At 42.7% G+C, this 16,998-nt stretch overlaps 1 protein-coding gene across 3 annotated transcripts in view; it reads left to right on the top strand.

Annotated features, from left to right (window-relative positions):
- PIK3R4 (phosphoinositide-3-kinase regulatory subunit 4) overlaps positions 1-16,998 on the top strand; it is a 163,216-nt gene that overhangs the window by 123,935 nt on the left and 22,283 nt on the right. For all 3 annotated transcript variants that reach the window (XM_063922356.1, XM_063922354.1, XM_063922355.1), the window contains exons 17-19: positions 1,616-1,716; positions 9,184-9,272; positions 16,171-16,282. In XM_063922356.1, coding sequence (XP_063778426.1) covers positions 1,616-1,716; positions 9,184-9,272; positions 16,171-16,282 — 302 coding nt within the window. The remainder of the gene's footprint in view (positions 1-1,615; positions 1,717-9,183; positions 9,273-16,170; positions 16,283-16,998) is intronic.

Here is a 16,998-nt window from a genome sequence, read left to right as displayed (position 1 = left end):
TGCGATCGCACACTTGCAAAGCGAAAAAACACTCCCCCGTGGGTGGCGACTATGCGTTTGCACGGCTGCAAAAAGTAGCTAGCGAGTGATCAACTCGGAATGAGGGCCATAAGCTGAACTCCAAGGTAAAGGTACGACCATTTCAGATCACACCAACATTGATGCGTCTGGCACAGGGTGCCTTAAATTTGTACAGGGCACAATATAATCTTAAGACTATCAAGGTATTCTGGAGTGACACATACTGTCCAGTGTCAGAAAGCTCTGTCTGAGTCACCGGTCACGGGTCCTCCCAAAAGGATAATAACCCAAATTGCACAGTTAAAAGAATGGATAAGAACAAAACATTGGACTATTCTGAAGTGACCGTCTATGAGCCGTGATCTGAATCCTATCAAACATCTATGGAAAGAGCTGAAACATGCAGTCTGGAGAAGGCACTGATCAAACCTGGGACAGCTGGAGCAGCTTGCTTAGTAATAGTGGGCCAAACTACCAGTTGATCGGCGCAAAAGTTGCTTTGAGGGCTACAAAAATTACTTAGTTGCAGGGATTGTCTATAAATGTTGTGCAATGCAATATTAGGTTATGTATCCCATGCCATTTTTATTTGTTTTATCATTTAAAATAATCTGTTGCGTCAAAAATCAAAAGCAAAGTCAGGTTTCTATTAAATATAGAATAAACAATAATGAATGGTAATTACTTCTGTCAGTTTCAAGGTATTTCAAAGAAAAATATGGGTTCTTTTTCATGCAAGGGTACCAACAAATTTGCCCACATCTGTATATATGCATATATAAAGGGGGGTACACACGGAGAGATCCGTGCTTAAAATCTAAGCAATCTTGCTAGATTGCTTAGATTTTAAGCATGGATCTGCCGTGTGTATGCCCCCCAGCGATAGCGATGCGCGGCCCCGCACATCGCTATCGCCGGTGCTAGATTGAGCCTGCATGCAGGCTCAATCTAGCAGGTCGCTCACTTCACCATTGTGTGAAGTGAGCGGCCCCCCGTCGGCTTTCCCCCTCGCTCAGCACATCGCGCTGTGCTGAGCGGGGTGAGAGATGTGTGCTGAGCGGTCTGTGTTAAGATCGCTCAGCACACATCTCTCCCGTGAGTACCCCCCTTAACAGGTATGTGTGTCATCTAGCTTTTTAGCTTTATCTAATTGGGTTTGGAAACTATTTAGATGCAGTGATTAAATTCATGTCATGCACGCTAAACTTGCAGAGTATTAATTTAATAGAATTATTACTGCTAGTTTAGTGTATCTACCACAGACAAAAGTAGATACTCTAAATTGTAGCGAATAAGATACTAACTTTGTAAAGGGGCAAATTCAAGTTAGATGGAATTAAGATCTGCCATGTCCCTACTTATTCTTCTTCTTAAAGGAGTGTTTAGGCCAATATACATGTTTTTAATGCACAATATTATGCAAAAAGAGGAGTAAGCGGTTGGTTTTATAAGTAAATATTGAAATATATGGTGTAAGGTTTTGCTGAAGAATATAACTTTAATGTTAACGTTTCCTTAAAGGTCTAGTAATGGGAGTTCTGTTTGTATGTAATGTTGGCTACTAATTTTCCATTGTCTCTCATCACACCACTAGCTGTCCAAGGCAACAATGAAGTCTCTATGTGGGACATGGAGACTGGAGACAGACGATTCACTTTATGGGCCAGCAATGCACCCCCCCTCTCAGAAATGCAGGTATGTCACCTCTGCTGTATGAAGCATTAACTCCATTGGTGTAATGTGGTACAGCGCCATGTCATGAAACGATTCTGTTTCCCGATATTAGAAGTATTATATCAATTGGGATACAGTTTTTTCTTTTAGTAGACCCATAACTATAGCAATGTGTTCTGTTCATTGAATGATGTTACATGCAGTTTTACAGAACAAACCAAATACATTTAATTATGTGTTAATCATTTAATTTATGTTCTTAACAAGCAGCAATAATGTTCATGTTGTGTGTATAGGGTAAATATATATTTGTAGCTTTGTCTTCTGGTCAAGTAACAAGTAATGTTATCCTCTGCAATATTCTTAAGCTGTATGTCAGGTCAAGAAACTCATTTTCAAAAGATATACAACTAAATACACATGGGGGGGTATCCAGTTAGCTGCGCTAAGGTTATTGCACCTATCTCCAGAAAAATCAGCTTATCGCAGCGCACTCCCGTTTATCGCACCTATCTTATTCCAAAATGGAATTTGCACAATAATTCTAGCTGGCAAAACCATAGATAAGTATAGGAGAACATGGAGAAATCTGCCTGTATTCCCAAGAATGCCAAACTAATATAGGAAAACATTACAGAAGTCTCTTAGTGGCCATAATAAAACTATTATGGTGTAATTAAATTGTGTCAAATGGCTGTTATGTGCATTTCTCTGACGTCCTAGTGGATGCTGGGGACTCCGTCAGGACCATGGGGATTAGCGGCTCCGCAGGAGACAGGGCACAAAAGTAAAAGCTTTAGGATCAGGTGGTGTGCACTGGCTCCTCCCCCTATGACCCTCCTCCAAGCCTCAGTTAGATTTTTGTGCCCGGCCGAGAAGGGTGCAATCTAGGTGGCTCTCCTAAAGAGCTGCTTAGAGTAAAAGTTTTGTTAGGTTTTTTATTTTCAGTGAGTCCTGCTGGCAACAGGCTCACTGCATCGAGGGACTTAGGGGAGAGAAGTGAACTCACCTGCGTGCAGGATGGATTGGCTTCTTAGGCTACTGGACACCATTAGCTCCAGAGGGAGTCGGAACACAGGTCTCACCCTGGGGTTCGTCCCGGAGCCGCGCCGCCGACCCCCTTGCAGATGCCGAAAAGTGAAGAGGTCCAGAAACCGGCGGCAGAAGACTTTTCAGTCTTCATAAGGTAGCGCACAGCACGGCAGCTGTGCGCCATTGTTGTCAGCACACTTCATAGCAGCGGTCACTGAGGGTGCAGGGCGCTGGGGGGGGGCGCCCTGGGCAGCAATGATAGTACCTTATTCTGGCTAAAAATACATCACATATAGCCCCTGGGGGCTATATGGATGTATTTAACCCCTGCCAGGTCTCAGAAAAACGGGAGAAGAAGCCCGCCGAAAAGGGGGCGGGGCCTATTCTCCTCAGCACACAGCGCCATTTTCCCTCACAGAAATGCTGGTGGGAAGGCTCCCAGGCTCTCCCCTGCACTGCACTACAGAAACAGGGTTAAAACAGAGAGGGGGGGGCACTTATTTGGCGATATGACTATATATATTAAAATGCTATAAGGGAAAAACACTTATATAAAGGTTGTCCCTGTATAATTATAGCGTTTTTGGTGTGTGCTGGCAAACTCTCCCTCTGTCTCCCCAAAGGGCTAGTGGGGTCCTGTCCTCTATCAGAGCATTCCCTGTGTGTGTGCTGTGTGTCGGTACGTGTGTGTCGACATGTATGAGGACGATGTTGGTGAGGAGGCGGAGCAATTGCCTGTAATGGTGATGTCACTCTCTAGGGAGTCGACACCGGAATGGATGGCTTATTTAAGGAATTACGTGATAATGTCAACACGCTGCAAGGTCGGTTGACGACATGAGACGGCCGGCAAACCAATTAGTACCTGTCCAGGCGTCTCAAACACCGTCAGGGGCGTTAAAACGTCCTTTTACCTCAGTCGGTCGACACAGACACAGACACGGACACTGACTCCAGTGTCGACGGTGAAGAAACAAACGTATTTTCCTTTAGGGCCACACGTTACTTGTTAAGGGCAATGAAGGAGGTGTTACATATTTCTGATACTACAAGTACCACAAAAAAGGGTATTATGTGGAATGTGAAAAAACTACCTGTAGTTTTTCCTGAATCAGATAAATTAAATGAAGTGTGTGATGATGCGTGGGTTTCCCCCGATAGAAAATTATGGGCGGTATACCCTTTCCCGCCAGAAGTTAGGGCGCGTTGGGAAACACCCCTTAGGGTGGATAAGGCGCTCACACGCTTATCAAAACAAGTGGCGGTACCGTCTCCAGATAGGGCCGCCCTCAAGGAGCCAGCTGATAGGAGGCTGGAAAATATCCTAAAAAGTATATACACACATACTGGTGTTATACTGCGACCAGCGATCGCCTCAGCCTGGATGTGCAGCGCTGGGGTGGCTTGGTCGGATTCCCTGACTGAAAATATTGATACCCTTGACAGGGACAGTATTTTATTGACTATAGAGCATTTAAAGGATGCATTTCTATATATGCGAGATGCACAGAGGGATATTTGCACTCTGGCATCAAGAGTAAGTGCGATGTCCATATCTGCCAGAAGTTGTTTATGGACACGACAGTGGTCAGGTGATGCAGATTCCAAACGGCACATGGAAGTATTGCCGTATAAAGGAGAAAAAGACAACGTCTTTTCAGCCTCAGTCCTTTCGTCCCCATAAGGGCAAGCGGGCAAAAGGCCAGTCATATCTGCCCAGGGATAGAGGAAAGGGAAGAAGACTGCAGCAGGCAGCCCATTCCCAGAAACAGAAGCCCTCCACCGCTTCTGCCAAGTCCTCAGCATGACGCTGGGGCCGTACAAGCGGACTCGGGTGCGGTGGGGGGGGTCGTCTCAAGAGTTTCAGCACGCAGTGGGCTCACTCGCAAGTGGACCCCTGGATCCTACAAGTAGTATCCCAGGGGTACAGATTGGAAATTCGAGACGTCTCCCCCTCGCAGGTTCCTGAAGTCTGCTTTACCAACGTCTCCCTCCGACAGGGAGGCAGTAGTGGAAACAATTCACAAGCTGTATTCCCAGCAGGTGATAATCAAAGTACCCCTCCTACAACAAGGAAAGGGGTATTATTCCACACTATATTGTGGTACTGAAGCCAGACGGCTCGGTGAGACCTATTCTAAATCTGAAATAGTTGAACACTTACATACAAAGGTTCAAATCAAGATGGAGTCACTCAGAGCAGTGATAGCGAACCAGGAAGAATGGGACTATATGGTGTCCCGGGACATCAGGGATGCTTACCTCCATGTCCCAATTTGCCCTTCTCACCAAGGGTACCTCAGGTTCGTGGTACAGAACTGTCACTATCAGTTTCAGACGCTGCCGGTTGGATTGTCCACGGCACCCCGGGTCCTTACCAAGGTAATGGCCGAAATGATGATTCTTCTTCAAAGAAAATGGACGATCTCCTGATAGGGGCAAGGTCCAGAGAACAGTTGGAGGTCGGAGTAGCACTATCTCAAGTAGTTCTACGACAGCACGGGTGGATTCTAAATATTCCAAAACCGCAGCTGTTTCCGACGACACGTCTGCTGTTCCTAGGGATGATTCTGGACACAGTCCAGAAAAAGGTGTTTCTCCCGGAGAAGAAAGCCAGGGAGTTATCCGAGCTAGTCAGGAACCTCCTAAAACCAGGAAAAGTGTCAGTGCATCATTGCACAAGGGTCCTGGGAAAAATGGTGGCTTCTTACGAAGCGATTCCATTCGGTAGATTTCACGCAAGAACTTTTCAGTGGGATCTGCTGGAAAAATGGTCCGGATCGCATCTTCAGATGCATCAGCGGATAACCCTGTCTCCAAGGACAAGGGTGTTTCTTCTGCGGTGGCTGCAGAGTGCTCATCTACTAAAGGGCCGCAGATTCGGCATTCAGGACTGGGTCCTGGTGACCACGGATGCCAGCCTGAGAGGCTGGGGAGCAGTCACACAGGGAAAAAATTTCCAGGGAGTGTGATCAAGTCTGGAGACTTCTCTCCACATAAATATACTGGAGCTAAGGGCAATTTACAATGTTCTAAGCTTAGCAAGACCTCTGCTTCAAGGTCAGCCGGTATTGATCCAGTGGGACAACATCACGGCAGTCGCCCACGTAAACAGACAGGGCGGCACAAGAAGCAGGAGGGCAATGGCAGAAACTGCAAGGATTCTTCGCTGGGCGAAAAATCATGTGATAGCACTGTCAGCAGTGTTCATTCCGGGAGTGGACAACTGGGAAGCAGACTTCCTCAGCAGGCACGACCTCCACCCGGGAGAGTGGGGACTTCATCGGGAAGTATTCCACATGATTGTGAACCGTTGGGAAAGACCAAAGGTGGACATGATGGCGTCCCGCCTGAACAAAAAACTGGACAGGTATTGCGCCAGGTCAAGAGACCCTCAAGCAATATCTGTGGACGTTCTGGTAACACCGTGGGTGTACCAGTCGGTGTATGTGTTCCCTCCTCTGCTTCTCATAACCAAGGTACTGAGAATTATAAGACGTAGAGGAGTAAGAACTATACTCGTGGCTCCGGATTGGCCAAGAAGGACGTGGCACCCGGAACTTCAAGAAATGCTCACAGAGGACTCATGGCCTCTGCCGCTAAGAAGAGACTTGCTTCAGCAAGTACCAGGTCTGTTCCAAGACTTACCGCGGCTGCGTTTGACGGCATGGCGGTGGAACGCCAGATCCTAAGGGAAAAAGGCATTCCGGAAGAGGTCATTCCTACCCTGGTCAAAGCCAGGAAGGAGGTGACCGCAAAACATTATCACCACATGTGGCGAAAATATGTTGCGTGGTGTGAGTCCAGGAAGGCCCCACGAAGAAATTTCAACTCGGTCGATTCCTGCATTTCCTGCAAACAGGAGTGTCTATGGGCCTCAAATTGGGGTCCATTAAGGTTCAAATTTCGGCCCTGTCAATTTTCTTCCAGAAAGAATTGGCTTCAGTTCCTGAAGTCCAGAAGTTTGTCAAGGGAGTATTGCATATACAACCCCCTTTTTGTGCCTCCAGTGGCACTGTGGGATCTCAACGTAGTTCTGGGATTCCTCAAATCACATTTTAAACCGCTCAAATCTGTGGATTTGAAATATCTCACATGAAAAGTGACCATGCTGTTGGCCCTGGCCTCGGCCAGGCGAGTGTCAGAATTGGCGGCTTTGTCTCACAAAAGCCATATCTGATTGTCCATTCGGACAGGGCAGAGCTGCGGACTCGTCCCCAGTTTCTTCCTAAGGTGGTGTCAGCGTTTCACCTGAACCAGCTTATTGTGGTACCTGCGGCTACTAGGGACTTGGAGGACTCCAAGTTGCTAGATGTTGTCAGGGCCCTGAAAATATAGGTTTCCAGGACGGCTGGAGTCAGGAAAACTGACTCGCTGTTATCCTGTATGCACCCAACAAACTGGGTGCTCTTGCTTCTAAGCAGACGATTGCTCGTTGGATTTGTAGCACATTTCAACTTGCACATTCTGTGGCAGGCCTGCCACAGCTTAAATCTGTCAAGGCCCATTCCACAAGGAAGGTGGGCTCATCCTGGGCGGCTGCCCGAGGGGTCTCGGCATTACAACTCTGCCGAGCAGCTACGTGGTCGGGGGAGAACACGTTTGTAAAATTCTACAAATTTGATACCCTGGCTAAAGAGGACCTGGAGTTCTCTCATTCGGTGCTGCAGAGTCATCCGCACTCTCCCGCCCGTTTGGGAGCTTTGGTATAATCCCCATGGTCCTGACGGAGTCCCCAGCATCCACTAGGACGTCAGAGAAAATAAGATTTTACTTACCGATAAATCTATTTCTCGTAGTCCGTAGTGGATGCTGGGCGCCCATCCCAAGTGCGGATTGTCTGCAATACTTGTACATAGTTATTGTTACAAAAATCGGGTTATTATTGTTGTGAGCCATCTTTTCAGAGGCTCCGCTGTTATCATGCTGTTAACTGGGTTCAGATCACAGGTTGTACAGTGTGAATGGTGTGGCTGGTATGAGTCTTACCCGGGATTCAAAATCCTTCCTTATTGTGTACGCTCGTCCGGGCACAGTATCCTAACTGAGGCTTGGAGGAGGGTCATAGGGGGAGGAGCCAGTGCACACCACCTGATCCTAAAGCTTTTACTTTTGTGCCCTGTCTCCTGCTGAGCCGCTAATCCCCATGGTCCTGACGGAGTCCCCAGCATCCACTACGGACTACGAGAAATAGATTTATCGGTAAGTAAAATCTTATTTTTTTTTTTCTGTAAAAAAAATTATAGAAAGTTTTTTTTTTTCCAGCAAAACAAGTGTTCTTATTAAATTTGGGGTACATGAAAATTGGTAAGTATATATTTGGGTAATTTTAAGGGACTTTAAAAAAAAATAAAAAATAGTGGAAACGGACCGATTACTCCCACCTGCAAGTCTATAAACACTTGTCCCACTTATAAAGTTCCCCAATGTACCTGTGCCGTACCTTGTATCCCAATTTAAATTACTTTGCATTTTTTTTACCCCAAAAATGACATGTCCTTATCGGTCAATTACAAATAATTAAAAACATCTAAGTGCCTAATTAGTCTTACAGGGGGGTGTCACAGGGGTTCTGAACCAAATCCATAAATTTTTAACTTAAAATATGGATTTTGCACTATTTAGCCTTGCTCAGAGATGGTGAAGAGAAATTTGCTATAAACCATATGGAGACTTATTGCTGATAACTTTTCGCAGCTTATTGGATACTAAGTTATCGCAAATGCGATAACATATCGTGAAACCACGTTATTGCGGCTATTTGGATTCCCCACCCATAGTGATCTCTAATTACATAAAGTAAAGTATGCAGTGAATGGTCCTGTTCAGGGTTTGAAAGTAAAGGATGGCCCAGATTTTCTTTTAGTCATTTAAAAAAAACATCCTACTGCCAACTTACTGTATATTTAAAAAAAAAAGAAAGGAAGAATCAAATAGCATGATAGTATTCCAGGAAGATTCCTGTGACATTACTTATTATGGACCTCTGTTTTAATCTTGTTGTACTGTTGCATATCTCCCAACATGACCCTCTCCAGGAGGGACAAAATGCTCTGTTCCTGGACTTCCCTTTAATTTAAGATTGCCGACACCTGTGTTAAAACACTTTTGTTATTAAGTAACCTTTTCAAAACAGGTGACGGCAATCCTAAATTAATTGGCAAGTCCAGGAACAGAGCAATTTGTCCCTCCTGGAATGGGTCATGTTGGGAGATATGCCCTTATCCATTCTAAGCATCAGAGCTGCTGTGACAGAAGGTATACATTGTGTGCTGGACCTGTGTCTGACTGGTCAGATACTGCTGGGAGGGAAAGAAATGAGAAGACATATTTTACATGGATGTTTCCTTTATTTAGACATAAATCTACAGTTATATTAAGTTTTGTGCATATTTTGTGTTATTTTATTATAATAAGTCATACACATTAGTTTGTTATGCTTCTGTTTTTTAACAGCCCTCACCACACAGTGTTCATGGGATTTACTGTAGTCCAGCAGATGGGAATCCCATATTATTGACTGCAGGATCAGACATGAAAATAAGGTAAACTTAATTTATGTGAATAATTTCCAAATTTGGCATCTTTTATATAGAAAAATTATTTGTGCCTGTAATAGCTAAACCACTTTGTTAATGCGTTAGTCCTGGGTTGAACTAATTGACATAAGCCTCAATAGGTTTCAGGTGTGTGCGGAGTGTGCCACTCACTGCACATGCAGTATAAGGGGCACTGTTGGCACTTGTCAGTTATCTATTTTAATTTCTTTCACTTATAGCTTACTGCCTTGTTGAAGCCCAGCATCTCCTGACCACCCCTGTCTCCTTCCTCCTCTCATTCTGTCCCTATTACTTATAAAACCACTGAACTTAACTTGAGAGTTCTTTGCATACCTCCCAACATGACACTCTCCAGGAGAGACACAAAATGCTCTGCTTCTGGACTTGTCTCTGAATTTGTGATTGCCGGCACCTGTTTTGAACAGGTTAATGGATAAGAAAGATGTTACAGCACAGGTGATGGCAATCATAAATTAAGAGGGAAGTTCAGGAGCAGAGCATTCTGTCCCTCCTGGAGAGGGTCATGATGGGAGATATGTCTTTGTTATTCAGTCACACTGTCCTTTGTTACATTTCAAGATGCTGACATACCCCAAATTTCTCAAGGAAAAGGTATGATTCCGCACCAGTCCAAAGGTTCAGACAATACTGTATAGTACCAGAATTATAGCAGTGTACAGGAATGATTCCTATTAATTGTACCTGGAGGTGCACCCAGAGTCAGAGAGAAACTTGGAGAAAATTGGCTTACAGAAGACTCTTGTGTGGGTGCACTCTTGTATTTATTTGTTTATATGAAAATATTAAAACTTAACTTTTATTAACTGATCATTTTAAGAAAAGATCTACACTCTCATATTCCACCACGGTTAGTTAGTAAGGATGTATTGGTATATATATATATATATATATATATATATAAAAAAAAGATAAAAGAAGAAATATCTCTATATAGCGCTCTTATTCTATAATCTGATATAATTAGATGACTGTTGGTGGATGTTATATAAAGAGAGGATGACCTTACACATTTATACACCCATATTAGAATCACATATATCTCTTTATTAAAAGATTTTGATTTAAAACTTATCATAAAACTTTTCCTTTTCTTTTACATTGGAGATACAATTGTATATTTCAACATTATTTGTATAAGGAAAAAACAACAATATAATGAGCTTTCATCCAACGCGTTTCGTCTATATCGACTTCTTCAGGGGTGTTTTCTAAATAACAGCTCTCTGTTTATATTGGAATAACTGTAGTATTCAAAAGGTATGAAGTTCTAATTGAACCAAAGTTGTACTGAAAAATATTAATTACCAAGTTGAAAAAACTTGAAGAAAATTATTCCCAGAATATGATAGCATTTATTGGGATTCCTTATTATAGGCCACCTAATGAATTATATTCTTCTCCAGCATGTAGATATATATTTCATTCATTTTTCTTGGCTCATTGAGTTGGCATTTCCTCAGTTTTTCAAAGTATCAGTGAAGTCCAACAGAAGGGATCCACTTGTAAATTTAGGATAAAAATATCCCTTTAATTTTCCAGCAGTTGTCCTATAGGTCTGCCTGCATAGGTATCCAATATATATATATATATATATATATATATATATATATATATGTACAGGAAGTCCCACACTCTCACCCGACACAGATAATTGTTGGACACAATTATGTCGACTCACCAATGAGAGTGCACCTAAAAAAGAGTTGGAGAGGAGAGAAGTTGCGGATCTGCTGTCTACGTTAGGCACAGGGTTGACCTGTGAATCATAGATTAGAGTCCACAGATGTAAATAAGTAGGAAGCAAAGAAATGAAAGAGAGTCGATTGGGACTATGTCAGGTGTCAACCTGTATTTTTATACAGGCACAGCGTCAGAATTAAAGCTTAGATGCATTAATCAGACAATTTGCAATATTCCGTATTCTAACAATTGCCTTCAAAACAAAACAAACAGGGGCACACAGGCCCTAATGAGTGCTGAATTGCCCCGACTGTTACTGCATACACACACATTCAATCAAATCAAAGTGCAGGGCTGTTTAGGTTATAATAGACAGCTACTGGAAAGGGTACGTCCAGGAAGTATCGGTGTCCCTAAACACTGTCAAATTGGTAAGGATTTCAATTTAATAATGCCCTGTACTGTTGAGTATTCCCCGTTACCTGCAGGATGTCATATACGCCGATATCAATGCAATCAGTATACTGTGGGGCAGATGTATTAACCTGGAGAAGGCATAAGGAAGTGATAAACCAGTGATATGTGCAAGGTGATAAAGGCACCAGCCAATCAGATCCTAACTGTTAATTTACATAATGGAGCTGATTGGCTGGTACCTTTATCACCTTGCACATATCACTGGTTTATCACTTCCTTATGCCTTCTCCAGGTTAATACATCTGCCCCTGTATCTGATAAATGGAGGATATCGATCCCTGCCCAGATACCTGGGTCAGCATATAAGTACAATCAAAACAAGCTTTGCTTGTGCTGGTTAGATAGGATTTGGGTGTAGAGCCACAGTGTCTACATCCCCCTACAAGTCTATTAGGACAGACTAACCAGAACATTTCCAATTTTTTTCAATTAATCAATTAATTGGTTATCTTTTATACTTCTTGTATATTTTTCTGCTCATATTTATTCAACCACACTATTGGTGATACTTTACCCTAAGAGATACATGTTGGTTGATGTGTATGTATATATATATATAGATACCAATATATCCTTACTAACTAACTAACCGTGGTGGAATATGAGAGTGTAGATCTTTTCTTAAAACGATCAGTTAATAAAAGTTAAGTTTTAATATTTTCATATAAACAAATAAATACAAGAGTGCACCCACACAAGAGTCTTCTGTAAGCCAAAATACCCCAAATTTTTACCCACTGCATGTGGCATTGCAGTCACTCTATTCATTGAGCTATCTACCTTTACATAGAACGCTAGAAGAGAATTCAAACGATTTGAATTTAAACTATTTAAACTTTAGTTATCAATGAGTTTGATGTAAATTGCAATATTTTAAAAAGTAATTAACAGCTTAGCAACTTTTCCAACACACCCATAAGGTGGCTGCCCTACCTGATATCGGGGGGAGTTTGTCCTTTCTGCTTGGTTATATTGGGTTATTTTCCATGTAACCCACAAATGATAGTCAGCTTTATTTTTACATTGCAATTTAGATTTAAATTTAAACACACCCCACCCAAATATAAATCTGTCTGCCCCACCTGCAATGCAACATGGTTTAGCTCAGTTGCTTGATTTTTTGCTTTACTTGCAAACATGGGCCTGCACAAAAAGTGCCAGCTGTAATCTTGACAGTTCTGATGTGTGTATCATTTATGTTCTTATTTATTATTCAGAAAACAAGCTATGGGGCAGATGTATTAACCTGAAGAAGGGATAAAGAAGTGAGAAAGCAGTGATAAGTGCAAGTTGATAACGCACCAGCCAATCATTCCGGATTTTAAAAATGACAGGAGCTGACTGGCTGGTGCATTATCACCTTCTACTTGTCACTGCTTTATCACTTTTTTTTATGCCTTCTCCAGGCTTAATACATCTGCCCCTATGTTTGAAACTGGATCTTATAATAAAGTATTTCCAGTGTATTTACCTAACCATGTTTAATAATTAATGTACATTAACTACATCAGTAAGGGTTTATTGGCAGCATAATGGTTAGCATTACTGCCTCACCGCACTGATGAGTTCAAATCTCAACGAATACAATATCTGTGTGTGGTTTGTATGTTCTCCCGAGTTTACATTTATTTTCTCCGGGGTCCCTGTCTGCTGGCAGCTTTCCCCTCTTCTCAGGTCGCTAGCATCTTTGCTCTCCCTCCTCTGCGCAGGCAGCTCTGACTCTTTCCCCAGAAGCAGGCACTCTCATAGGGATGCATGCGGTGCTTAGTGTTATATTTAAAGAGACAGGAGTGCTAAAACATTGTCATGTGTGCTTCAAATTTGACCCACTCATTTTTTAAGGTAGTCTTTAGGCACAATACAGTAGGCCCCATACCAGGCTGTATTCCAGAGTCTTTTCTCTGTGAACTCCCAGTGTATTATCTGTGTTCTGGTCCGGTCCGTCTGACAATTCTCCTCACTTACTCCCTTGGTAGTGCTCCTAGCGATTTCCTGGTTTCCACCTTGGCTGTTTCTCTGACCTGACTCTACTTATCCCCTGGTACTGCATTATCTGTCTGGTTCTGACACTGGGGCCATTCCTGATGACTACACATCAGTACGCCTCACGATGATCAGTCTCACTACCTGCCTTCAGTGCTTCCAGTGCTCACCAGCCCTGTACATAGAAACCCAGTCAGAGGCCTGTGACCTGTGTATCAGGTGCTGCAAATCCCAAATCCCCCGCAAGTATCCCTGGTGAAAACTGCCTATACTTTAGAATGCCCCGGGCATTAGCAAATCCTACTAGTATGGGTATCACCCAACCCATCCTGCAAGAGTTGTGACAGTATACTCTGGCCCTAAACATGGATGCTGATGGTAACCCCTCTGCAAAGGAACTCTTAGAACACATGCTTGATAGAGTGGAGAAACAACAGCATGATATCTAACCCCACAAAGTTTGTTGGAGACCCCAAAAGTTGTTGGGTTTTTGGAACCAGTGTTCAATGTAATTTGAAATATAGGCCACCAGTTTCCCTCTGGAAAGTCCGAAGATGGCTTATATAATTTCCCTGTTGTTTGGTCAGGCCTTGGCTTGGGTCTTCCCTTTTATGAGAAAGAAACACTTCTCTGGTGCACAATAATGACAACTTCCTGGAATCCTTAAAAAAGGTTTTCGTCGAACCGATACCACAAGTGACGTCTGCAGCCTCTGCCATTTTACGCTAGAAACAGGACCCAATTCGTGGGCCAAAATACAGTACTTATCTAGACTTTTTTTTCTGAGAATCAATTGGATAACTAGGCCTTTGTCGTCAGCATTCAGGGAACTGCCACATCGACCTCAGATGATTGTAATCCTTCTGCATCAAAGTAGATCTTCACCATAAGAAGAGAACTCCAGAAAAGGAGCAGTCCTGTCAACCCAACTACAGGGTAGCACCCCCAGTGCTCAGTACCTCTTCTACCCTGTGGGGAACCCATGCTGCTGCCTGTTCTCATTTTCTTTTGTCCAACCTGAGGTACACATTTAATATGGGAAATCACGTCTCCCTCTTAACCACTTAATTGGCACGAACGTATGAGATATGACCTCAGCCAGGAGTGCGTTACCTGGCCATGTCGTATTCCATACATTGGTGCTGCCCCGCTGTGTCCCCCATCTGTACAGAGGAATTCCATTTTCCACAAGTGCAGAACAGACATCATTCTCCTGCTTGGGCCCCTTGGGAGTGATGTTGCGGTCTGTGACAGCCGACATCATTCCCAAAACTGTGCCTCAGAATGTTGTGTGAGTTCCCATTCTGGGGCCCATGCGCCAGAACTCTAAGTTCACAGGGTGGACGATCAGTCCCCCCTGTAATCCATGCTCCGTTGCGCTCACAATAAGGTGAGGTGGACATATTTTGGCTCTTGGAGGAGGGAGGGAGGGTGTATGATGACCCACCATTTTGGGGGGCTGGGGGATATAGGATATACTGTATATTTCTGGGAAAAAAGAATGGTCAGTTAAGTGGAGCAAGAAAAGCATACAAATGCAATAAAAACGGCATATGTTGTGCTATTTAACATGCGGATCAGCATACACACAAAGCAGCACCAAGTCAGGAATGAAGGTAACACAACATTAGCAGTGTTCTGTAAAAAGTCTACACTCCCTACCGCAGGCTTTTATTCAGTGAGAAGTTGTACAGTGCAGAAAACATAGTCCCAAAGGATTGGTGATATCTACAAATCCGATTATGCTCACAGTTGTTGGATCCTGTATCTAGAGTCATTTCAGATTAATGTTGTTTTGTTCCTCTGGAAGGAAATGTAGATAGGTTATCCAAATAAAAAATCCCAAGTAACTGACGCATTTCTTCATCAGTCAGTATAAATTCCTTCCTCAGAAGGGGAATATTTAAGTCCTAAGTATCCCATTAAGTAATACCGTTGATTAGTCCTACTGATTAGCAATTCCATTATGCACATTCTTTAAGAGGAAATCTTTTCATATGTGTTTCATAAGCGTATTCATATTTAAATCACCATAATAAAGAAATGTTCAATCTGCAGCTATTTGAGTATTTCAAAAAGAGTAATGTAACAATTGGTTGTGAAATGTGACCGTGGAGTATCTGAAGAAAGAAATAGTGACTGGCCTCCAATACAGTTAGGAGTAAATCCAGCTTTGCACCTTGGCAAATCATGCTGCACTGTAAGGATGGCAATTTTAAGATGTGCAGATACATTTAAAGATGAGAAGGAGGAATGTCCTAGCTCAACTCTAACTAGAAATGTAAACCAAAAACTTCCCAGTTTTTTTTACTAGATGTACTGAAGAAAACAAGAGGTTTTTTTTTTTTTGTATAAACTTTTTATTGAAGCAATGCACAAGGTACAACAAAAGGACATAGATAAAATACGAATATTCCAGTCGTTACAAGCAGAACAATAATTATCTCCATTATAAATGTATCCGAAAAGCAATACATACAGTCAAAGTCTCTGACTGCAGAGAAACATGGGAAAATAATGGGGCACACCCAGGAGACACAAGAAGAGGTGCAAAGTGTCCACCCTTCAGAATTGAGTGGTCACCGTTTTAAGTTCACAGCCTGTACCAGGTGTTGTGGCTCAAGCATTGATACATTTTGGCACATAAATAAGTTGTCATATTTTAGATCTGCTGGCATCCCCTTATGCTTTTATGTATTTGATGTACTTTTTTATTTCTCAGATTTTGGAATCTGGCCTGTCCAAAGAGATCATATATAATTGCAGGGAGCACGAACAATGTTCCACCTGTATCGTATTTCAGCAAGATAATTGAGGGCACAGAAGTTGTACAGGTAATTTAATTTTCTATTTAAAATATTTGGGGGAATTCAGTTTACCACCATCAGTGTGATGTGCCATAACAGTACGGCACATTGAGCTCTCCGGCATCACAAGTTTACTCTCGCACCCCATACAGTTTTGAGGGAAAACTTGCAATGTTGGCATCACCGTAAAGTGGGGTACTCACGGAGCGATCGCTGCTTAAAATCTAAGCAATCTGACCAGATTGCTTAGATTTTAAGACTGATCGCACCGTGTGTACCCCCTACAGCGACAGCCCCGCGCATCGCTATCGCTGGTGGTAGATAGGCCAATCTAGCGGGTCACTCATTTCACCCCCCCCCCCCGCACGCTCAGCACACATCTCTCCCGAATCGGCCAGTTCCCGATATGTGTGCAGACGAACATCGTGGCAATGTGTAAAATTGAATTCCCCCATTTATATTTATTATTTTAATAGGATTCGTGTGATTGTAATTTTTTATCTCTGGTTTGTTTCCAGTTTGTACATGCAAAAATTGTTAATTTAATGTCACTTCCCCTATACAACCAGAATGAGTGGGTGGTGAATTAATTAGTCATTTTAACAATTTGTATTTATGTCAGAAACACAGCAGTGTTTGCCTTTTTATTTTAGAAAATTAATGGATATACGTATGTTTGTATTGTCTTTCATATGTAGAATGAATGTAATTTGCTGATTTCCTTAGAAAATTGTGATTTGAAC

This window comes from Pseudophryne corroboree, chromosome 5 (assembly GCF_028390025.1).
Source record: "Pseudophryne corroboree isolate aPseCor3 chromosome 5, aPseCor3.hap2, whole genome shotgun sequence".
Classification (NCBI taxonomy): domain Eukaryota; kingdom Metazoa; phylum Chordata; class Amphibia; order Anura; family Myobatrachidae; genus Pseudophryne; species Pseudophryne corroboree.
This window is presented reverse-complemented; position numbering and strand designations above follow the sequence as displayed.